The following is a 25,081-nucleotide window of genomic DNA, read 5'->3' as shown; positions in this document are numbered from 1 at the left end:
TGTCTTGTTTTTACGTTAACGTTTATCATCGACGTTGAAGAAAACGGCGGCTACAAAAGTCAAGAAAAAAAAGTGTTCAGCCCTTCCTTTTTCGTGGAGAACAACAAGGAATTAATAGAAGGCTGGAGACGTAGAATGTGATACTTCTGAAACAAATAGTAGGCTCAGAACTTTGCTCTGGCCCCCAGGAGACACAAAGAGTCCCCAGAACTCAGGCTTATAGTACCACCTCCTGAGCAGGGCCATTAGGTTCTGAGAACCTTATCTGAAACCGAGCCATAGCGTATGGAGATAAACACAGAACGCATGAAATACGTTTCACAGCACCGCTCGCTTACGTAGTTCTTGCAGTCGAAAAGAGCCATTTGACACCTCTGGCTTAAGCCAAGCTTCTGGACCAAAACTGTTCAAAACCAAACCAAATGATATGGGGGAGAAACGTGCTCTGTGCTTTTCCGTGTGCTTTAGAACATTCCAGGATATTTAGTAGTAGTAGTGATGCGTGGGTCTGCTTTTCTTCTTTTTTTTTTGGAGAGACCTACCCGACCCAGCCAACCCGAAAAAAAGATCTGTTAATAAATTACCGCCAACCGACCCAAACCATTACTTTTCGTGGGTAGGGCTGACCCACACGCCTGAACCCGCAATTGCATCTGAAGCTTATCAGATCCCGCGGGGCACTGCGGGTTGTGCAGTGGGTTGTGAGTAGACCAGCGCATCACTACTTAGAGGACTACTTTGTCACACAACCGCGAAGCTTCATGAAAACAACTAATCTTTGAAAGATAAACGTGTCGGTGTGTCGATATAAACATGCGACGGCGTATACTGCAAATTAAGCTTAAAAGATCAACCTCGAGAACTCTGCGTAGGTAGTTTAGGGTGAGGAAAAGTAAACAAAAGCACCGTTTTCTTTTGTGTGACGACTCTGTTCTTCACCAGCAAGAGCGGCAGAATGCTCGCCAAGGCCACGTGGAAGCTCAGTGGTTTTATTGTGCTGTTGTCAGGGCGGGAGGACGGAAGTGCGAAGCATGTGGGGGCCGTGACCAATGTTGAGAGTGGTTACTGCATCGTCATTCACAGCGTCATTTGAACCAGTGGTTCTCAAAGTGGGGTCCGGGGGGTCCCCAGCAAAGTTATTGATAGTTAGGGACAAAATGGACCCTTACAGGTCTGTAACTCTGACAGTGTACAAATGGAGCCAAATGGACCATTTGTAAACTGTCATATAAATGACAGCGTACAAATGTCTGGTGTGCGTTAGGCCTACCAGACTGTCCTGTAAATAAAGACGTTTTGAGTTGAGAACCACTGATTTTAACAATCTCATGGCTACTCCAGGTTAGAATTGCAATCGAACAAAGTCTCTCTCGATGGCATCACAGATAAGAGTCTCAGCGCTCTGGGTTTTTGCTCTGAGAGAGTCGTCGTGTTTGAAGATATTAACTGAAATCTCAGCAAGCTTCTCCTGGTCTTCCCAATAACCATCACACTGTCCTCACATACATATCACAAGCAACTCATCACTTATAGACAGATATTAGGTTTTTGGTGCTACAAGCATCACTAACACATTCTAAAGAATTTCCCCCCCTGCCCCCCATTATTATTAACATTATCAAAATTACCCTGGTTTTATTCTCAATCGTTTCCAAAATGTTCTTTTGTCTTTTCTTGTCAAGAAAATACACCAAAATAAAACTCAATCTGCCACTGGCAGATTGACACAAAATAAAACACAATGTTTGCATTAAAAATGAACAGACCCCATCCTCAACCCCCACACAAAAACTAAACAAAACCAAATGCAAAAATTCTAATTAGAACCAAAGCAATTCATTTACAATGTCTTTATCTTTATAAGACGGACATAAAACCGCGTACGAAGAGATAAAAATTCATCAGTTATATAGGACACAAACTTAAAGGAGCACTTAACCTATTTTCAACCTTGTCTTCATAAAACTGGTCCTCACTGATCCTTATGAGATGGCGCAATCTCCTTCCACTCACTCCTCGTCTCAGAGGGGAGAGCTGTGGACAGTTCAAAAAACCTGCCTACCGACATCATCGGTGGGGTTTCTGAGCCAATGGAAACTACAGCCTTTCTCTACCTGTGAAATTAGGACGCTAAAATAGAAGGCGTTGTTCTTGCATCAATATAAAAATTATAATAATACGTTTGAAATCCTGTTTGGAATTACCACTGATGATATCACCTAGCCTGGTTCCAGACCATAGACCCCGCCCACTCTCTGAGTGGACTGTCCCTCTTAGTCTGGTGTTGAAATGTGAGCCTAGGATTTATCCGGTACAAAAAGTACCGTCCAATGAGAGTCGGAGGTGGGGGTGGGTCTAACGACAAGCCAATCAGCGAATATCTGCTAAAACAAGCTGTGCGATGACGTCAGATGTAGGCGGATCCGTGGATCTCTTGTGATTGGTTTAGGGAAATTTGAATCCCCTCCCCCTTGTAATCGCCGACACTGGAGCCAATTTCAGACTGAAGCTCCAGGCAGCTTCAGGCTGATAATCAGACTAGATATCACCCGGTAGGCACTATTCCTGAACTGTTCACAGCCCTCCTCTGAGACACAGGGTGAGTAGACAGAAATGGTGCCATCTCATGATGAGCCTCAGTGAGGACCAATAATATGAAGATAGGGTTGAAAATGTAAGTGGTCCTTTAATAATAAAAGGGGCCAAAACGCCCTCCTCTGATGTGGTGCATCTGCTTTGTAACAAGGGGTGTGGGTGTTGCTTTTGGATCGGCCAGTCAGGTACATGTATGCTCACAGTAGTCATAGGCACGTTTGTGTCGTGTTCAGAGTGTGTGTATGTGTGTGTGTGTGTGTGTGTGGCATCTACGTTTGTGCATGTTGTTGTTGAGTCAAAGGAAGGATCACCCCCCCCCCCCCCTCCACATACAATTTTCTATCCTCAACCTCAGTCCTTTAACCCACCCATCAAGGCCTGGGCTATGGATGAAATAAAATATGACATTTGTGACCGAATACCTCAATATCAATATTGTGACGATAATATAAAAATTGTGACGATAGAATCGATATTGTGACATTATCTTTTTTTTCCCCTCTCCATTTGATCTGATAAAAAAAAATCTATTTTCACAATTTCTTAAAACATTCGACAAGTATAAAACTAAGTGAACACTCAATGTAATGTCGCGATATTACGATTTCCAAAATCCATATATTTACTGTAGCCTTATATCACGATATCGATAGAACATCGATATATTGCCCAGGCCTACATCCATCCATCCCTCGAATCTGCAGCAGGCCCCTCACCCATCCTTCATCCATCCATTTTCCTCCTTTTCTCTAACGCAGTAGTTCTCTCTCCCATCACTGGTACTACCCCCCCACCCCCGTCCTCTCTCGTATCACCGGTACTACCCCCCAGTGGTGGAAAGTAGCTAAGTACATCTACTCAAGTACTGTAATTAAGTACAATTTTCAGTACTCTTACTTCTACTCCACTACATCTCAGTACTTTTACTCCAATACAATTATTTGAAAACTTTAGTTACTAGTTACTTTGCAGATATAAATGATTGCATTACAAAACATACATTAACCACATTAGTCCTACTTTATACCTAGGCTATTTGAAAATAGCAGATCTACAAGCTCACAACGCGTCGCATCGCGATGCGTTGTGAGCTTGTAGATCTGCCATTTTCAAACATTTCAGTACTTTTACTTTTGGTACTTTAAGTACATTCCGATACCAATACTTTTGTAATTTCACTCAAGTAAATTTTGAACACCAGACTTTTACTTTTAACAGAGTACTTCAACATTGCTAGTATTGATACTTTTACTTAACACATTGAGTGCCAGGTATTATCATCCAAATCATCCTCTGAGTGCCAGCGTTTTTACCGTGTCTCGGCGAGACCTCCGGGCGATGGGGTAGGAGTCCGTCTATCAACTGGAACAATAACATTTCTAGCACGATCCGCCATTGCAGAGTGATCGCCCGTCGAAAATGGCTGGTTTTGACCACTGTAAAAAGATATGGAGATATGGACCTTTTTCTCAAGATCCCATCATTGGGGCGGATGCACGTCTTTTTTGGAGTGACGTCACATCCGTCCATTCCCTTTTTAAAGGGTCCTAGGATCATTCCTAGGTTGTGTTAGAGCGCCCCTTGTGGGTAAAAAAAAATTGTTAAGTAAAACATCTGAGTACTTTTTCCACCACTGCTATCACCCCCCTCATCTCCCCATCCCCATCATCATCAGTGGTCCTGCAGCAGTCCGTCCCACTGGATGGGCTGGGAGAACACCTCCCTCTCCAGCCACATCTCGTAGCTGTAGTGGAAGTCGTGGGGCAGCTCCACGCGCTGGCCCAGCACGCTCTGCAGGCAGTTGTCCACGGGCGCAAACTCGCCGCCGCCGCGGCTCTGCTGGTCGTAGCGGCGGCTGTTGAACTTCTCGATGCTCTCCCGCAGCGCGCACTCCTCGGCCTGGAAGTCCCACGGCCGGGCGTCAATGTCTTGGGGGGAAGGGAGGGCGGGGGGATAGGGGAAAGAGAGAGAGAGATGAGAGGTCATGTTGGCAGTTTTGGAGGATTTTTTTTACTTTATACTGGAGTATTTCCCATTTTCAATACTTTTACTTCTACTCCACTACATCTCAGAGGCAAATATTGTACTTTTACTCCACTACAATTATTTGACAGCTTTAGTTACTGGTTACTTTGCAGATTTAGATTATTATCACAAAACATACTTTAACCACTTCAGCCCTATATATATTTCAGCCATTTGAAAATAACCGATCAATAAGCTCACAATGCGTCACAATGCGACGCATTGTGAGCTTGTAGATCTGCTATCTACAACGATTTTTATACATTTTGAACTTGTGAAATGGTACATTCTGCACAATGAGTATTTTTCACTTTTGGTACTTTAAGTATATTTTGATGCCAATACTTTTATACTTTTACTCAAGTAAATTTTGATTAGCCGACTTTTACTTGTAACAGAGTATTTCTACACTGCAGTATTGATATTTTCACTTAAGTAAAGAAATTGAGTACTTTTTCCACCACTGCATTCTGTGCATTTGAAACTATAAGATACCAGGTAAACAATGAACCTAGCATCTGTCTAAATAGCGTGCTATCTAAATGACATTCTGTACATTTGTGGTGGAGAAAAAGAGATCACAAACAACAGACATGAGAACACAAGTGACCAAAATATATCTGCATGGTTCTCTCACTCTCTCTCTCTCTCTGTGACAGATACACCGATCCAGAGTGTCCCTTTTCCCTGTTTCCATGGGAACACATTCCGCTCTGTTCACCAGAGGTTGGGCACGCACGCACGCACGCTGTAAAGCGTCATGTAAATCACTGGTTCTCAACATCGGATTTGATTTGTACACTGTTGAATTAACACGGTCCCCGAGATTTATTATTTTATTATTTTTAATCAAATGGGGGTCCGTGGCCTAGTGCATATCAAACTGGGGGTCTTTGAAATGAACAAGGTCGAGAATCAATGGTATAAATGACACCCTTGAGACATTTATTAGCATTTAACCCCAGGCCAGCATGCCTATATGCCTATATGCCTATATCTGGGGGGGAACATCAGCCACAAAATGGCAGATCTGCAAGCTGTGCGTGGGCTTGTCAATCTTATTTTATGCCACCTTCTGGCAAAGGGAACTACAGTTAAGCATTCTATTGCCATGGTTCCCACACGTTTTAGCTCGGGACCCAAAAGAGAAATTTGATGTCTCCCCGGGACTCAAACTAACTAGAAAATAGCCGATCTACAAGCTCACAACACGTTTATCATACGTTTCTTAAATTCATGTCATTTTTTTGTTTTTATGTATTTTTTATTCATGAAATTATTTTGAAAAAGTTTACATGTGATTTTTGAAAATCTTTTGAAATAATTTAAACGTAGGAAAAGTTTAAAAAAAAGAGGGATATTTACATGCATCCTGACCCACTGTTCGGGAGACACTGGTCTATTGTGCCACGCCTATAAATCAGGCTGGGTTCCTCACCGTTGCCGTACGCCCAGTCGTCGTTGAGGCGGTGTCGGACCTTCTGGTAGATGGCGGACATGGTCTTCATGTTGCTCTTGCGCCACTGGCGGCCTAGGTACTTGGTCTGGATCTTCAGCAGCTTGAGCACGTACAGCTGCATCATGGCCTGCTTCACCTTCAGCGCCCTCTTCAGGATGGGAGCCGACTTGAACACCACCAGCATCTGACGAGAGGACAGCTCATTGGACTGGGATCTCACAAGATTGATATACAGTATATACTGTATAATATACACACATATATATATATATATATATATATATATATATATATATATATATACACACACACACACACACACACACACACACACACACACACACATATATATATATACATACATATAGGTCGCGTCTATAATGCATTATATTCACATTTATAATGCACTTACAGTATAAGGCATTATAACACTCGTTATAAATGTTTATAATCATGTATGACAACTTATTACAGCGTGTATAATGTTTAGTGTTGGTCATAATGCATTATAAGCTCAGTGGAACAGCACATTATAACTACCTTAATTGTTATAAAGTGTTTTTGTTGTAAGTTGCTATGCATAATTATAAACATTTATAATGTATAAGTGTTATGAAGCATTATACGTGCATTGTAATGCATTATAAATGTGATTATAATGCATTATAGACCTTTAAGTAAAGTGGTACCTGGTAGTGATAATGTGCTGTTCCACTGCGTTTATAATGCATTATGACCAACACTTATAAATGATGTTATTATAAGTTTTAATACTTCATAACCTTTGTTATAAGTTGTTATGAATAATTATAAACATCTATAAACAAGTGTTATAATGCCTTATAAGTGCATTATAATGTATTATAAATGTGATTATAATAAATTATAGACGCGACCTTTAAGTAAAGTGTTACCTGATTGGTAATATGCATATTTTAATTAAAATATACAGTATAAAATCCTGAGTGTTAATTTAGAGGTGTGTAAGTGCTTGCTTTTTGTTGTTAAAAAGAACGTTAAATAGCTCTATATACTGATAGTTATCATTGCTACAGAGTGTTTGTTCAGTAACAGGGATCTCCCTGTCTCTCCAGCTCTTCAGTAAACAGAAAATACATTTTCAGGACTGGATACCAATTACATCCAAGATATAGGATAAACAAGTGAAATTGGAATTACAGATTGTACAGATTGGTCAAAATATTTGGCTCATAGTGTTAGCTTTGAGTAAAAAGAATCTGTACACTTCTTCCAGTACTGTGAGTACTGTGAGCTTCTTCCATGAGCTGTGAAAAAGGCCTATTGACAATGTGACGGTGTACGTCCTTGTCCTGTGTGTGTGTACCATAGTCCTGGAGTGCTTCCACTTGGTCAGCTTGTTGAGAATCCTCAGCAGATTGATACAGGAGAACAGATTCCTCCAACAAAACTGATTACAGTCACCTGCTTCCTGGAAAATGCACACACACACACACACACACACACACACACACACACACACACACACACACACACACACACACACACACACACACACACACACACACACACACACACACACACACACACACACACACACACACACACACACACACACACACACACACACACACATTAAAAGGACTCTATCACAATTGTCAATGTTATCTGTATGGCTGTGTCCGAAATCACTCTCTACTCACTACATTTTGTTGTAGCCTACTGTCCAAATAGTGAGATATATTATACCCTGGTGGACTCACTTGATTTTCAATCACAGTGAAAAGTAGCAGACAATCACAAGTAAGACACGCGAACGCGGTAAGCGAACGCAAAAAAAGAAAAAAAAGAATGAAAAAAAATATTTAAAAAAAAAGTAACCAATAAAAAAAAATCTGCGTTAAAAGGAGCATCTTAGAAAAATACAAATTCACAAAAAAAAAACTTGGAATGTTTTTGAACAATTCAACAAAGTGTTTGAAGTGCCTATTTCACCCACTTCCGGGGGGCGGAGCCAAAATCCGAGCCCGATGTATTTGTTCGTAGACCCCCACTTAGGGGGGGTAGAAAAAGTTTGGGAGCGATTCGGGCACTTTTCATTTAACATGGGGTTTCAATGGGGAGTTTTTAGGAGCCTTCTCCGGGGCGTGGCTTCCGGGGGAAGGGGCGGGCTTAAACGCAACCTTGACAGGTGTGTTCAGTTTTCAAAGACCTTTCATTTGATGTATGGTACGTCTAAATTGGACATTTACTTATCTCAGAGGAGCTGCACACAGGCAGTGCACACGGAGACACAGACAGAGACACAACCCAAGCAGGGTTACATAGTAAGCTCCACTTGGTCGGAGGCGCGGCGCGCGTTCGCAACTAACCAAGGACTATACAATAATGCATGTCACTGGCAGAGAGAAGCGCAACCTCTGGTACATATAATATTCTACTTACATCTATATTTAGTTGTGCAAATTAATACAATTTGGGGGAAATGCTCATTATGTAGGCCATGAGGATCTTGCACGTGGGCTAATTGCTCAAAACACTACGATTTTAATGATAATATAAAATAAAACTCATATAAAAGCGGCGCTGCGCTATGAGCTTGTATATCTGCTATTTTTTAATAGCCAAAGAAATCTAAAATGATAGAGATGTGTTCCCAGATTGAGGTGATAGAAGTACAAGTGTTTTTTTCCCCCCTCATTTTACCAATGAGTTCAAATGAGTGCTCCGTAGGTAGGGAGTAGTGAATAAGTGAATGATTTTGGACACAACATAAATAGTTGTCCCTGGCACAAACCATTTACAGATGTGGACTCACCAGGCTCTCTGCGGTCAGCTCGGGCATCTCATGGACCACACAGTGAGGGAAGTCCAACACGCATATACTGCAAAGACCACACACACACACACACACACACACACACACACACACACACACACACACACACACACACACACACACACACACACACACACACACACACACACACACACACACACACACACACACACACACACACACACACACACACACACACACACACACACACACACGTCTGGAATTTCATAATTTTATGGCCAAGGCCACTTGGGCCTTTTAGTGTTGTCAATAATCTCAGTGAAATTAATGAAACGTTCAAAAAAAGAAGGTATTTACAAATTATCAACGTTTGTACAAACTTAAAAGTTCATACACACTCAACCCTAGGATAATCAGCAGTGGACTCATTTGAAGATGGGGATGTTAAGGGGGATTTAAGTATCCAGAATCTCAACAAGTGTCTAAACACTTGTTGAGATTGCAGTTTTTAATTGTCTAAAAACTGCAATGACAGGAAAGAAACATGGCCGCTGTGAAATTCCTGCCCTGGACATAACACAGTTCTATGTAGTGCATACAGTTCAGTCAGATATAACTCACAAATAGATTGAACCAATATAATAGAATGAGAATACAAGTGTGGATGTAATGTACTGTATGATGTATGTGTGGAGCAAACAGCCGCATGACAACAAACCAGAACACACAAAGCGTAGATCTGCTATTTTTTTTTTATCTTGAAAATGTGTGCAAATCTTTGAATATACTTATTTTTTAAAGCCAACATTTGTAATTCAAATCTTTGCTTCTGGGGTGGGGGGGTCCATGGAACAAAACATTTTGAGATGGGGGTCCGCGGCCAAATACATATAATGTTGGGGGTCCTTGACATAGTTTGAGAACCACTGATGTAGAAACATACCTTTTTCAGAAAGATTGTTAGGATTTACATTTGTAGAATCGGCCAAATTGCACACATTTTCAGGATAAAAAATAATAATAATACTAATTTCTTCTTTTTTTTTAATGACATGGATTTTAAGCAGTGGATCACAATAGAGGAGGGAGAGGCTTCTTTACCTGTTTTTGGCGCTAATGTAGGACATGATGTTCTGGTTGAAGAACTTGAGGATGAGTGGGATGCAGTTGGCAAACACCAGGTGCTGGGAGACGATCTCAAACTGCAGGAACAGAGGAACAGTTGGTCTCTGTGTGCATCACATTGCATCAGTATACAGCAGTGTTTCCCAAACAGTGGGACGGGACCCATTTGTGGGTAGTAGACTTATTTTTATGGGTCGCGACTTACGATAAATATCCATTTCTTTCCTTCTTATTTGAAAGAAATACAAATAAAAAGATTTTCTATATTTTTTTTCGTTTGTTTTCATCACAATTATCCATTCAAATAATAACTATACAAATATTAAGATATTCCATAACAAAAACTATTAAAAAAGATTAGAAGTAGTGATAATAGCAGATCTACAAACTCACAACACAGATCTGCTAATTTCTCTTTTGGGAACCACTGACAGTACCATCTCTCTTCTCCGACTGTGTATTGATCTAGGGCTGTCTCCTCAGATATGATTACTGTACTGGGTCTTAGTTGACAAAGACTTTGTTAGATAATTAGTTAATTTATATGCTTCCCCCCCCAATAGATTTACATGTTTCTATATCAGTGGTTCTCAAACTTTTTCATGTCAAGGACCCCCAAAATTATATGTATTTGGCCGCATCTCAAAATATTTTGTAATAGGGACCCCCAGAACCATCAGAAGAAGATTTGAGTCAAACATGTTCAATTTAAGAATATATGTATATTCAAAGATTTGCACAAATAAAAATAAAAAAATAATAAAAAAGCAGATCTACAACAGCTTGTAGATCTGCTATTTTTGAATAGCCAAAGAAATATAAAATGACAGAGATGCGTTTGATTGAATGGGTTAAGAGATTTGTAAAAGCTGACTTTAGTTTATATACACATTCCCATAGACAGGCTTGATTTATAACAATTGGAGAGACACCACACATGACAAATAAATCTCTGTCAGGGTAACAATAAAAAGAGAGCCATATTTATAGGAGAGGTGGACCCACCGAAAGAGAAATGACCTCAGTCACTAAATTTTGTTTTAAAAGGTCTGTCAGCAGTGTAGTGGTGCTATTTATCAATAGTAATAAAATCACAAAATGTCAGCGACAGCCATACTCACAAGAAATATTGACTACATGATCTAATCATATTAATCAAATGATCAATCAAATGTGTATCAGTTATCTTGCTGCACTGGCTCCTTTGCCTGGCCTGGGTTCTCTTTGCATGAACCAATGTGTTTACACCAGTGTTCCGGGGACCACCAGTGGTCCTTGAGGGGGTTCCAGGTGGTTCCCAGCTAAATGATGGAGAGTTGGTAACCAAATGGACCCTTATTGGGTAAATCTTTAACTCTTGAGAGCGTAAAATGAAACCAAATGGACCATTTGGTTTCATTTCACGCTCTCAAGAGTTACATTATTGTTAAACATCTGCATTACTTAATCTACAAGAAGTCAACACAATTAGAGAATGTCGAAGAATTGCTATTTTGATCAACGTTTGCCTGTTATCTCTCCTATGGTACCAACATCAATACAGCATGGAATTGTGGACAAAATCGTATCCAACGATAACAACATATTCTAAGTTTTGGGTCTGAGAGGCTAAATACAGTATTTATACAGTAGGCTGCTGATTTCCATTTGTGTCCCACTCCTTTTCTGCCAGCAGAGGGCGCTCCACTGCTACCATACTCTCAGCTCATGCAGTCCAACAGTACCCACCTTCCTGGGGCACCCAAGGCTATGTGTAAAGAAGGTAAGGACACCTTCCTGGCACCCACGGCTATATGTAAAGAAGGTAAGGACACCTTCCTGGCACCCAAGGCCATAGATATAGAAACCTAGATACCTCATTGGCCTCTGCAGTTCGTTGGAGCAACTCGTATCGCGGCCGCCATTTTCGCGTAGGCAAACGGACACTCAAAGTGACTACTGGCCAATCACAGCGCTCACAGCGCGTTGACTACTGGCCAATCACAGTGCGTCTTTTCTAAGACTTGTCAGAATCTAGTTGTTCCGCCCCCACCTGCCTCTGATTGGCCTACCGAACGCCCCCTTCTGTGACACACGCGGAAGCTTGCCTACGGCTTGCCTACGCGAAAATGGCGCCCGAGATACCAATGCCTCAGAGCCGAAGGAGGCGTCTACCTTTATATGTCTATGCCCAAGGCTACATGTAAAGAAGGTAAGGCCACTTTCCTGGCACCCAAGGCTATGTAAAGAAGGTAAGGCCACTTTCCTGGCACCCAAGGCTATGTAAAGAAGGTAAGGCCACCTTCCTGGCACCCAAGGCTATGTAAAGAAGGTAAGGCCACCTTCCTGGCACCCAAGGCTATGTAAAGAAGGTATGGCCACGTTCTACTCCATGACATGCGCCATAGACTGGGAAGCAAATGGAATTCATTGAAGTCAATGACAGCCAGGTGGACAAGCTTATGAATAAACTATATGTTTTTAATAACTGCTAATAGATAGATGGCCTTTGTCAGGTAATCTATTCAGTACAATACTACATTGTGGTATTGATACTTTTACTTAAGTAACAAAATGTTAGTACTTCTTCCACCACTGGACTGGGAAGTATGGGCTGTCACTGCGAGAATTGGTTGACAGGCTGTCACAAATTCACAGTCTCACGATGACAGCCCATATTTTCTCACAAACCTGCCCTGTGCTCTTTAGAAGCCCCAATAAACAAGACTGCAGGAAATGTGTGACATGTCATCTTTTATTTCCCCCAAACTGTTATTTTACAAAGGTTGTTTTCTGTACATAATACGTTTATTGCTACTAGTGTTGAGGATTTCTTGTATGTTATTGTATGTCTTTAAATATCTTGGTGAATTGAATACATAGGACCACATAGGACCACAATGGAAACAAGTCCTTAGGGATGTGTTATCCTTTTAGCAGCATTGTATAATTGTACCACTGTACTATTTGCAAACTGTTAATAAAGTATTCAATCAATCAAAATCGGGGGAAAAAAATACCAACAAGAGCAGAATTGTAACGTGAGAACCAAATCATCTTTAAGGGGGAACCGATTTTTTTTTTTTTTTTTTTTTTTCTCTCTCTCTCTCTCCTCTTAAGAGAGGGGTTCCTGAGGCAGCGGGGAGGGGAAGGGGGATCCCGATGGGGGCAGGGAGCCATGGAAGAGCAGAATGAAGGACAGAGAGAGAGAGAGAGAGAGAGAGAGAGGGGGGGGGGGTAAGATAGACAGAGGGTGAAGACAGAAAAATGTTGTTGATCGTCAGGCAGAAACCTCCTGTGTGCGTGCGTGCGCGTGCGTGCGCTTGTAGTACCTGGTAGATGTGGTTGAGTTTGAGGTGTTTGAGCAGCAGTAGCAGCAGAGCAGAGATGGCCTTCACAATGATCTCCTTGTGTCTGTTCACATCGATCCCCAGCTTCATGCTCTGTAGCACCGTGATGCTGAGAGACACACACACGTGTCAGCCAAAAGCCGACAAACAGACGAATCTACAAGCTCACAACCCGCCGCATCACGACGCGCTGTGAGCTTGTAGATCAGCAATTTTTTAGGCATGTGATGCTGTTGTTCGACAAAGTAGAACTTAACACATTAAGCATGTATAATTTTAGATTTCATTAGCTATTAAAAAAATAGCAGATCTACAAGTTCATAGCACGGCACCGAGTGCCGCTCTACGGGCTTGTAGATCTGCTATTTTTTGAATATTCTTGAAAATCTGTGCAAATCATTGAATATATATATTTTGAAAGCTACATTTTTACTCAAATCTTTGCTTCTGGGGGATTCTACAAATGTCTTCTAAATCCTAACAGTTTTTTGAAGAAAAAAAAACGTATGTGACTATAATCAGTGGTTCTCAAAGTTTTCATGTCAAGGACCCCCAAAATGATATGTATTTGGCCGCGGACCCCCATCTCAAACTATTTTGTTCCAGGGACCCCCAGAAGCAAAGATTTTAGTCACAAATATATTCAAAGATTTGCACACATTTTCAAGATTTTTTTTTTTTACAAATGTTCGCTTTAAAAATATACATATTCAAAGATGTGCACGAACATTTGTAAAATATTTAGTTCCAGGGACCCCCAGAAGCAAAGATTTGAGTTACAAATGTTCACTTTAAAAAAATATATATATATTGAACGATTCAAAAGTCTTCAAAAATAGAAGACTGCAAGACTCAAAAATAGCAGATCTACAAGCTCATAGCACGGCACTCTGTGCCGTGCTATGAGCTTGTAGATCTGCTATTTTTCAACATCCAAAGACGTCTAAAATGACACAGATGCGTTTCCCCGGATTGAAATGGGGTAATGGGTTAATCAATGGGCTACTGCAACAGCAGGTCCAGTCTCCCCCTGGTGGTCATCTGTACTCACGGCATCTCCTCAGGCAGGACGTCGGCCAAGATGTTGATGGAGTCCGTCTTGGCTTTGGAGGTGGGGGCGGCGGCCAGGAGCAGCTTCAGCAGGGCAATCTGACGCCAAGAGCACATTGGACACCAGCGTTAGCAGGCCTGTCACAATTGTTACATAACTTCCCGATCGCAATTATTTGAGATAACGTATTTTGCATACTCGTCAGATTCGTTTCCATTCATCTGTTCAAATTCATCTGTTGGAAGCAGTGTTCATTTAGTTGAGGGACTAAAAGACTAAAAGACTAAGATTTAGATACTTAGTCGACTAAGACTAAACGATTTCAGAAGACTAAAATGGGACTAAAACTAAATGGTGTGTTACTCAAAAGACTAAATCAGAATTTTCTGTCAAAATTAACACTGGTTGGAAAATGTTCATACATTTTCAAAAACTAGGCCGATGCCAGTTGGGGTCGCATGCCCCTCCGGTTATGCAATACCCGTGGTACCCGTCTGTCACTTTTATGCCCATATATGGAGTTCTGTGTCAATGCCCAAATATGGAGTACAGGCCAGTCTATGATGTCATATTGATGACAGACTATGGATTTATCAATATTCCATAACCTGGGAGCCAGGAGGGAGAAGAGTCTAAGATGCTTGGAGTGAAGGAGCTATACTCACCACATACTGGGAGAGGTTGGGGAGCATGCCCAGGTACAGCATCTCTGCTGGGGTGTCTTCCACCTCCTCCTGCCCCTGTGTCACACACACACACACACACACACACACACACACACACACACACACACACACACACACACACACACACACACACACACACACACACACACACACACACACACACACACACACACACACACACACACACACACACACACACACACACACACACACACACACACACACACACACACACACAGGTATTTAGTGGAAATTGCAGGATATCAAGCAAGGTATTTGAATACAAAATGCATTGTGATTAAGAACTGACCAGAGTCATTGGACACTGCTGTAGCTCCTGTTCTCTCTTGATCTGTACCTCTGCGATGGACACGTATTTGTGCTGGAGGGGGTCAAACACACACATCACATCAGGTTCAATGTTCCAAAAACACAGACAGCTGCAAGTTGTCATTTCATGAGGAAAATGTAGTCACCCGGCGGAATTCTCATTTTGAGACAAAACCCAAGACAGCTGTGGTCAAATTGTGGAAAAATGTGAAAATCAATGATTGGACTGATGGCGAGGTGATGGGACTTTGTGCACTCTGACTGCACTCCATTTCTGCTTGCAAAGAGACGAGAAATTGTATTATTTATTACTGTACTGTCTACTTGTTTGTATTTTGTTGCAATGTTGTTTGTCTCAGACCAAGGTCCACAATGAAAATAAGTCGCAAGAATTGTATGTGTTTGTATCCTTGATGTTTCTCCGATGAACATGATGTAACATGTGTTTTTTTCCTGTATAAGTCTAATCAAATCAAATCAAATCAAATCAAAGGAGATGACCCTGTCCCACTGTGCAGATCCTTAAAAAGGTGCAGTTTTTGTACAAATAAGAGTTAAATAACTATACATTTTGGTCATTTGAAAAATAGCAGATGCACAAGCTCACAATGCGTCGCGATGCGACACATTGTGAGCTTGTAGATCTGCTATTTTCAACAGGTTTTAATACATTTGAAAACTTTCTACTTTTGGTACTTTAAGTACATTTTTATACAAATACTTTTGTACTTTTACTCAAGTCAATTTTGAATTCCGGACTTTTACCTGTAACAGGGTATTTTTACATTGCAGTATTTATACCTTTACTTAAGTAAAAGAAATGCAGTACTTTTTCCACCACTGGGTGCTAGTGACTTCTCTGCTCACCTGTTTGAGGGTTTTGACGCTCTCGTGGATGGGCCGGGGCAGGCCTACCAGCGTCTCCGTGTCACTGTGGGAATAAGCAATGACGTTTGAAGAAAACACATCAAACTGACTCACAGCTGGCCTACTGTATATTCAGTATATGTAAAAGGTTCCAGGATACCATACAGCTGCTCAAAGCGAGATAAAGATATATTTTCCCCATCGCGTGACAAGTATAAAAGATTGCGTGAGTGGTTAATGTGGTGAGAACGTGTTTCAGCTCAAACACTCACTTTCCCAACGTGAAGCCGATGAACTTGTTCCTGCTGGTCTCCAGGAAGTGCTCGATGTCTTTCTCCCTGTAGACAGACAGACAGACAGACAGACAGACAGACAGACAGACAGACAGACAGACAGACAGACAGACAGACAGACAGACAGACAATCAGTCAGAGAGCGGTAGGGCTTGAAAGCTCTCCTGACAGTAATAACCTTTATTTGTACGACACTGCCCTATATCATCACACATAGTGTGCTTTTCAGAGAACAAAACAACTGACAAAAGAAATATTAAGTAGTAATAAATCTCTCTACGATCGCTCTCTGCTTTACTCTTCTTTGAGACACATGGGTATTTGGCAGTGGTGTAAAGTAAACTAGGTACATTTACTCACTTACTACTAAAATGTTGAGGTACTTTTACTTTACTGGAGTACTTCCAATTGTCTATACTTTTACTTCTACTCCACTACATCTCAGAGGCAAATATTGTACTTAAAATCGAGTTGTGAGCTTGTAGATCTGCTATTTTCAAACATTTTAGTACCTTTTACTTTTGGTACTTTAAGTACATTTTGATACCAATACTTTTGTACTTTTACAAGTAAAATTTTAATTCAGGACTTTTACTTGTAACAGAGTATTTCTACATTGCAGTATTGATACTTTTACTTGAGTAAAACATTTTAGTACATTTTCCACCACTTGTTGTTTGACGGGCCACCATTGTCTTGGGAGGTGCAAATGACCCAGGTAATCATTCAGCATTGAGTTTGTGAGATGGATCGTAATACAGTGACAGATTTGTAAGTCCTAGTGCAATCATGATAATGAGCACCATACAGCAGTGAGTGCAGTGACCTGCAGCATGAAAAATGAAGACGGGACGTCCAAAAATGCATTTTTCAAGCTCCTGAGCCACGAAAAAGGAGCCAAATCCCGGCAAGAAGCACCTTTGTTTGCACCTCTAACACTTTTCCCTTCCCTTATTCGTACATACCCCGGGTGTGTCGTCTCTGTAGCTAAAAGTGTTATCTGTTATGTTGTACCATCTGATATTACACGCCGCTCTACGATCCCTCTCTGCTTCACCATTATCTGTCTGAAAGAAAAATACTACTCCACTCCACTCTCCTCTCCCTGGGGAGAACTCTGATGATTCTGTACAGCTGCTGCTAGCAAACCTTTGAAGTCACATCTGAAGGCCGTCCTGGCTCAAAGGACTGTTGTACGCTCACACAATCACAAAGCATACACACACACACACACAATCAATCACAACACGCACACGCACACGCACACGCACACGCACACGCACACGCACACGCACACGCACACGCACACACACACGCAAAGCACTCATACATTCAGCGTTTCTAAGATGTGTTTCAAATCACAGTGTGCTGCCTCCTTTCCTTTATGTTTGCCAGGGCCAAGCTGAAAGGTAGGGGACCGTATGTGTGCTTGTGTGTGTGTGTGTATGTGTATGTGTATGTGTATGTGTATGTGTATGTGTATGTGTATGTGTATGTGTATGTGTATAGTGTGTGTGTGTGCGCGTGTGCGTGTGCGTGTGCGTGCGTGTGTTGAGATTGAGAATATTAGAATCTGATCAGCACTAAATCACAACTAACATTCAAGGATACACACATGCAACAGCAACGCACAAACACACACATATCGTCACTGTCGGGTGTCCAAATCTGTTACTTTTCAGGATTCAAATTCAAAAATAGCAGATCTACAAGCTTGTTGTAGATCTGCTATTTCTCATGCTTTTGTGTGACGCTGTAGTATGAGCAAGTAGGGCGTTAATTTACTAGCCTGGCATGACCAGACTAACATCACTGCGTAGATATTAGTCTGGAATCTCACTTCGTGGTCCTTGAAATTAAAAGGGTTGAGAATCATTGTGTTAGGACCCTTCACTAGTGAGACTACGACTCCAAACATTTCTCCTCTCCTCCCACATTCTGGCTCTGCTATCTGCATTATTCATTTCTCCAAAGCACACACACACACACACACACACACACACACACACACACACACACACACACACACACAGGAGAGACAGATAGGACACTCTGTCTCTAATATACAGACAGAGCGCACTGCTACTGAAGAGAGAGAGAGAGAGAGAGAGAGAGAGAGAGAGAGAGAGAGAGAGAATTGGAGGGGGGGGGGGGGGGTATTAGATAACCAAATATTATTCTGAGGTAGTAAATTTATACTAAAAATGGCGTTGGCTGGTGAAGCTGCAGAACACGGTGAAGTATGGGACGGCCAACTCAATAATAGGCCTGTCACAATTATTACATAATCACCTGATCACAATTATTTGAGATAATCGCTACTATATTTTGCATAATCATCTGAATGTTTTCCATTCATCTGCATTTAAATGATGAATGGAATATCATGGTATGTATCTGTTGAAGAATGTTCACATGTTTTCAATGTATGAACGAGATGCAATGTGTTGTGAGCTTGTAGGTCTGCTATTTCAGCTTCTGTTATAGAAGTATTAAATATTATAGCCTGTTTTGGCTATATTACATAATCTGTTTTGATTATTGGTACCGGTCATTATTAGTAATGTCTTTGTATATTATTTGTTATTTGTCATATCTGATCTGTGCAATTTGAGGTTTACAGAGTGTAAACGGCAAAACAAAAATATAATTTATATAATTATCTTCCGATTAATTGTCAACTAGTACTGTACAATTTTGAGGTACTTTTACTTTACTAGAGTATTTCCAATTCTATACTTTTACTTCTACTTTCTACTCCACTACATCTCAGAGGCAAATATTATACTTTTACTCCATTACAATATTTAAAAACTTTAGTTACTAGTTACTTTGTGGATATAAATCATTACATACAACATATAAACATACATTAACCACTTCAGCCCTTATACCTAGGTTATTTTCAAACATTTTAGTACTTTTACTTTTGGTACTTTAAGTACATTTTGATACCAATAATTTTGTACTTTTACTCAAGTCAATCTTGAATTCCGGACTTTTACTTGTAACAGAGTACTTCTACATTGCAGTATTGATACTTTTACTTAAGTACAGTAAAAAATTTGAGTAGCCTACTTTTTCCACCACTGCTAGAATGTCATGATGGTGATAACCTTACGTGTGTGGGTGCTGTTTTTTGGTGCCAGCTGGTCAAATTGATGAAGTCGTTAGCTCTATCGATTTGTGGACACTAGGCAATCACAGAGACAAATGATAAGCTAATGAAGCTACATCCTGAGCCAAGTGTCACAGCAGTGTGGATTCCAAATGCATTTATCTCGATAACTATGGCGAATACAAGAACGCTCGCCCTAAAACACACTTGCCCCAGGTCAAATCCGGCGACCCCCTGAACGTAGCCTCAGTAAAACTATGCCTAGACCTAACCTTATTCCTAAACATGACCTCAGTAAAACTATGCCTTAACCTAACATTATTCCTAACCTTAACCTCAGTAAAACTATGTCTAAACCTGACCTTATTCCTAACCTTAACCTCAGTAAAACTATGTCTAAACCTAACCTTATTCCTAACCTTAACCTCAGTAAAACTATGTCTAAACCTGACCTTATTCCTAACCTTAACCTCAGTAAAACTATGTCTAAACCTAACCTTATTCCTAACCTTAACCTCAGTAAAACTATGTCTAAACCTGACCTTATTCCTAACCTTAACCTCAGTAAAACTATGTCTAAACCTAACCTTATTCCTAAACGTAACCTCAGTAAAACTATGCCTCAACCTAACCTTATTCATAAACGTAACCTCAGTGAAACTATGTCTAAACCTAACCTTATTCCTATGTAACCTCAGTAAAACTATGTCTAAACCTAAACTTATTCCTAAACGTAACCTCAGTAAAAATATGCCTCAACCTAACCTTATTCCTAAACGTAACCTCAGTAAAACTATGCCTAAACCTAACCTTATTCCTATGTAACCTCAGTGAAACTATGTCTAAACCTGACCTTATTCCTAACCTTAACCTCAGTAAAACGATTAGAAGAATACCCCTCACCTGACTTTGGGGGCCCAGGGCAGGCCTTTGGGGAAGTTGAGCCTCTCGGTGGGGGGTCTGAGGGGCGGGGGAGGCGGCGGTGGCTGGATAATGACGTCGCGGGGGTCCAGGAGGTCCACCTCGCCCTCCATGCCGCCGTCCAGGGGGTCCTCGGGGTCGTCGTCGTCGTCGCCGCGCGAGTCGTCGTTCTTGAAGGGATCCCGCTCGTTGTACGTGTCCAGGCTGTCCTGCTTCACCAGCGGCTGAGAGGACGGACAGGAGAGACAGACAGTGGTGTAAAGTAACTAAGTACATTTACTCATGTACTGTACTTAAGTACAATTTTTAGGTATTTCTACTTTACTTCAGTATTTCCAATACTTTCACTTCTACTCCACTACATCTCAGAGGCAAATAATGTACTTTTACTCCACTACAATTATTTGAAAACTTTAGCTAATAGTTACTTTGTATATTTTGATTATTATTACAAAACATACATTAACCACTTCAGCCCTATATACATTTCAGCCATTTGAAAATAGCAGATCTACAAGCGGTTTATCTTTGACTAGAACGTTTTTTTTTTATTACCACTAACACCACTAATACTAACCGCATTGTCTATGACTGAAACACTGTGTGTAATGGGGGGGGTCTGAAATAATGCTGCAAGCATTTTCAATTGGGAAAGGATCAGGTTTTCTTTAAGCGAGAGCATTTTGAAAAGAAAGTGAGAGAAAAGAAATGAGCGAGTAACAAAATGTACAATTTCGATTCCACTTACCACTGATCTGCATTCCAAACTATACAGGTACAAAATAACAACAAGAAGCTTTGGAGCGACAGCACTCCACAAGACTTTATATTTGTGTTTTGACAATGCCATTTCAGTTCAACACAACACGCACACGCACACACACACACACACACACACACACACACACACACACACACACACACACACACACACACACACACAGTAGTTCCGTTCAGACTGACTCTAAAAGCTTAATGAGTGACTGTGAAGAAAGTGCAAGCATCAGGCATGAGCTATAGCATTGTTTGGCATTATAGTTGAGCAGTCCACTAGTGCAGTCAATGTATGGTGGTTCTGAAGGTAGTAACAATAGTTAGACGTTAGTAGTCGAAGCAAGAGATACGGATAATTTATACTTCGTCGAATGACCGCGTTGTACCACAAACATGACGTATTTCCGTGTTTTTGTTTTCGGCTGAAAACACGTCTTTTTTTATTTTGCCATTCAATGTGATCATTCAACAAGTTATAAATGACAGTGAGTGTATGGTGGGACACAGGGAGAGGTGAGACTGCATTGTGAGCCATTCCCCATGGAGAAGCCATTCTCTGCTACACAGCTTGGCTGGGGTTGTTCTATCGGGGTTTGAAACTACAGTACAACCATTCAAGAGGTAAAGCAAAAGCCCAATACAGCAACAGGAGGATAAAAGTGCCCAGCACAGAGTGAGCTTAATATCCCCTTTTTCCCCCAAAGACTCAAAAAGGAAAACCCAGACCATTTAAAAGCTACACTGAGTGGCCAAATCATGTATTTTTTTAAAAATGAAATTTAGGATCAAGTGAGCATATTTTGAAGAAGACGGCACTCCACGTCATGATTCTTTGTAAAAAAATCCCCAAAGTATTGCCCCGCTCGTGGACGGGAATTTCAATTTACCTCTGGAAGGCGAACGTTGCCGATACTACCCAACGAGAATCTTATTGTTGGATTTGCGAGCAGGACGTGTGGAACAATGTGAATGGCGTGGGGGGGAGGGGGGGGGCTAGTGTTAAGCCCGATTCATACTTCATCGCGCGACGTTGTCTCGCGCCGAGAATAGCCAAACTACAAGCTCACAACGTGTCTCGGACAGCTTGTAGATCAGCTATTCTCCGCCGTTCTCGGGACACGCCACCAACGGAGCATAAATTAGGCTTTTAATGTCTGCGGCGACCCCCCCCCCCCCCCCCCGGTGACCTTGTCCCTATGGTAACAGTGGACGGTCACCCCCCCCCTCTGGGCACCCAATGTCAAACAGCCAGCCAAGTCAGCCGTGTACCTCCATCACAAAACCCACGCTGAGCAGGCCACTGTGGAGGGGGGAGGAGGAGGGGGAGAGAGAAGAGGAGGTAGGGAAAGGGGGGAGAAAGAGCTAGGGGGAACAGAGAGGAGAAGGAGGAGACGAGAAAGAGTGGGAGAGGTATAATGAGATCGAGGGAGGAGAGGATGAGGAAGGATGAAGAGGAGTAGTTAGGAGGAGCGAGGAATGAGAGAGAAATTGAAGAAGACCGGTCAAATAAATGTGGGGTTAAGCTCTGTAGTCTATATTAGTAGCTTAATGACTAGTATTAAAATTCCATTGTCTTTGTCCAATGTATTTGTATTTCAGTTCATAAAGTTAACATAAGTATAACTAAATGCATTTGAAATTAAATAAAAATGTTACTTTTCAGGATTCTAATAAAAAAATAGCAACAAAAAAACATCTGGATTTCAATTCAAAAATAGCAGATCTACAAGCTCAAAACGCGTCACAGTGCGATGCGTTTTGAGCTTGTAGATCGGCTATTTTTGCTACTTTTGTGTGACATAGAATGGCGTAGTACGGCATTGATTTACGAAAAAAAGTTAAAATACGGAGATAAGAATTGTCTGCCTGACAGTATATGCAATGTGGTCCTCTGGAGTGAGTGTGGAAATATAGTGGCCCTCTCCATCATCAAAGTTGCATCACCCCTGGTTCATGGCGTTCACATTTTGTTCAAGATAATCTCCCCAAATGTTTCAAATGTTTTGAAGCGACTGGGGTTTTCAACTTGACGGTCCACACCAAGGCGTCGAGCTGCATGCGACCGATTGCCACAGCAATAATTAGCGTATGTGATAAACAATAGACGGGGCTGTCCCTAAACTGGACAGTGACAGATGGTGACGAGTAGAATCACTCACGAAGCAACGCATCGTGTTGCGTTGGTCTGGACTGGCCTTAAGAACCAACTGTAGGAGTTGACAGTGACATGGGACTAGAATACACAGGGAATCTGGAACTGGCGTAACGACTAAACCGGGAGAAGAAAAAGAAAACAAAAAGAAAGGAAAAGGAAAACGTGACGCTCTTTTAACCACATACCTAATTTTCTGCCTAATTTGGAAAAAGAAAATATGATAAAAGACTGGAAATCTGACGAGAGGAGGGTAAGAAAGGACAGAGGAAAGGGACAGTCTAAAAGGATAGAGAGACAGGAGTGAAAGTAAACAGAGAAGAAAGTAAGGATGGAAATGGAGAGAAAAGGAGGCCTGAGAAAGAAGAGAAAGGATGTAAGAAAGAAGGGGAGAGAAGGGAAAAAAGGAATGGAGAGGAACAGGAGTAAAGGAGGTTGCAGGGGGAGTGCAATAAGCTCAAGGCAAGAGAGAAGATGCAGAACGGAAAGAAATGAAACAAAAGAGGTTAAAAAAAGGAGGGAATTTGTGGGTAAAGACCTGCTTCTTGGGGAAAGGACTGTCTCCTTCCAAGCTATCAACAAAGGCACTCTGTAGGGACACAAGGGAGAGGGGCAATGAGCAAACCAGAGGGTCAACAGATAGAGAGAAAGAATAGAAAAGGGAAGAGAGAGAGATAGAGAGAACCTGCCGTGTTAATCTAACTCTGAGAGTCTACAAATGGACCCAATGGACTCTGAGAGTAGGATCAACACACAGAATTTGACTGTGTTGTGGGTAAAAGGTTTTTAATTATGTATTAAAAATTATTGATGCGTTTGGGAAACCCAACCCGCCACAGCCACATTAGATGTTAGATGATTAAGATGGATGATAAAGGAAGAAATGTATTAAATTGTAAGATTATAGGCCAGAAAAAGCCCCTCTCCAAGATCAAAACTAAATACTGAAGTAGGCTCAAATCATGGCTAGAAAAACTGATTCTGATTCTAATTTGTTAGTGGAATCGATAGCTCCGGTTAACCATAAGAAGTCAAGAATTTCACAGGATTCCCTTCTACATGTGTTGATAAAGTGTGTTAGCCGGCATCAGTGAACGCAGCAGTGGAGCGCACAAAACCACTGTATAGCCAGGCAGCTAAGAAGAGTCCAAGTCCAATTAAATGGGTATTACCGCCACTTGTTAGCAAACCGCTACTTGTTAGCAAACCGCTACTTGTTAGCTAACCGCTAGGCCTACTTGTTAGCAACTGCTACAGAGCTGCGTGTTAGAGCACGGTGCAGACAGCTAGCCATCACAGCAACGGCTTATGTGTGTTAGTGTGTCGTAATGTAGATCACGTTATGTGTGATGTGCGTGTTGCTTCCCTATCTGAAAATTGTGTCTTGCACGTGTCATGTATACAAAATATCGTCTCTGTCGGGTGTAAACCTCATATGTCCAAAACTGCTGCTTTTCAGGATTCAAATTCCAAAATAGCAAAACTGCTACTTTTGATGCTTTTGTGTGACCAAGTGCTATGATCAAGTAGGGTGTTAATTAACGGAGAAACACAAAAAGTTGTGTGTTTTTGTGTGT

General features: G+C 41.4%; 1 protein-coding gene across 2 annotated transcripts in view; it reads right to left on the bottom strand.

The window, feature by feature from the left end:
* Window positions 1-4,266: 4,266 nt before the first annotated feature.
* The window catches only part of strip2 (striatin interacting protein 2), a gene marked incomplete at its 3' end in the record, with an annotated part of 48,954 nt that continues 28,139 nt past the window's right edge, over window positions 4,267-25,081 (bottom strand). The window contains exons 10-22 of one of the 2 annotated variants that reach the window (XM_080420778.1): window positions 24,043-24,093; window positions 20,561-20,802; window positions 16,519-16,584; window positions 16,247-16,310; window positions 15,360-15,431; window positions 15,029-15,103; window positions 14,364-14,461; window positions 13,295-13,421; window positions 9,960-10,060; window positions 8,877-8,943; window positions 7,425-7,529; window positions 6,059-6,263; window positions 4,267-4,523 (exon numbers count right to left, since the gene is read on the bottom strand). In XM_080420778.1, the coding sequence (XP_080276904.1) occupies window positions 4,267-4,523; window positions 6,059-6,263; window positions 7,425-7,529; window positions 8,877-8,943; window positions 9,960-10,060; window positions 13,295-13,421; window positions 14,364-14,461; window positions 15,029-15,103; window positions 15,360-15,431; window positions 16,247-16,310; window positions 16,519-16,584; window positions 20,561-20,802; window positions 24,043-24,093 (1,530 nt within the window). The remainder of the gene's footprint in view (window positions 4,524-6,058; window positions 6,264-7,424; window positions 7,530-8,876; window positions 8,944-9,959; window positions 10,061-13,294; window positions 13,422-14,363; window positions 14,462-15,028; window positions 15,104-15,359; window positions 15,432-16,246; window positions 16,311-16,518; window positions 16,585-20,560; window positions 20,803-24,042; window positions 24,094-25,081) is intronic. The other variant, XM_080420779.1, reaches the window with a different exon arrangement.

Source organism: Gymnoscopelus braueri (genome assembly GCF_963280865.1).
Source record: "Gymnoscopelus braueri genome assembly, chromosome: 23".
NCBI classification, from domain to species: domain Eukaryota; kingdom Metazoa; phylum Chordata; class Actinopteri; order Myctophiformes; family Myctophidae; genus Gymnoscopelus; species Gymnoscopelus braueri.
The sequence above is the reverse complement of the archived record's forward strand: the minus strand, read 5'-3'. Positions and strand labels throughout refer to the sequence as shown.